Raw genomic sequence first — 424 nt, forward strand, 5'->3', positions numbered from 1 at the left:
CACTTTAACATTTTTTTTATTATCCTTTTCAACTGACAACAGATTCTACCGCGCCTTGGACCTGGAATCCTGCCTATGGCGTTGGGTCGGTTACTTCACCATGTCCGAACTAGTTACGCAGTGTGGAGGCGTCACCACGACCGACGGGCAGGTTCTTGACGTCGTGCAGAGCTACGTCAGCATCAACGTTCCTCTCTACGTCTCCTACATCTTCCACTCTCCCGTGGCTACCGGAGGCTGGCAGCACACCGATCTCACGACGCATCTCAGGTCATTTGGTCGTCGCTTTTACGTGGGATATTTTTTATTATTGTTTTGTTATTTGTTTCGTAAATGATTCGTTTTGGTTTGAGAGAAAGGACTGTTTTAAATACTTCGGTAAGATGTATTAATTGGTTAGGTTTGGTTATTGTAGATCGGAGTT

At 45.3% G+C, this 424-nt stretch overlaps 1 protein-coding gene across 1 annotated transcript in view; it reads left to right on the forward strand.

Annotated features, from left to right (window-relative positions):
* Positions 1-424, forward strand: part of LOC119586767 (FRAS1-related extracellular matrix protein 2-like) — a 19,352-nt gene that overhangs the window by 16,465 nt on the left and 2,463 nt on the right. Inside the window, exon 19 of the mRNA XM_037935494.1 lies at positions 43-270. Within this exon, the coding sequence (XP_037791422.1) occupies positions 43-270 (228 nt within the window). The remainder of the gene's footprint in view (positions 1-42; positions 271-424) is intronic.

The sequence above is a fragment of the Penaeus monodon genome, chromosome 21 (genome assembly GCF_015228065.2).
Source record: "Penaeus monodon isolate SGIC_2016 chromosome 21, NSTDA_Pmon_1, whole genome shotgun sequence".
Lineage (NCBI taxonomy): Eukaryota > Metazoa > Arthropoda > Malacostraca > Decapoda > Penaeidae > Penaeus > Penaeus monodon.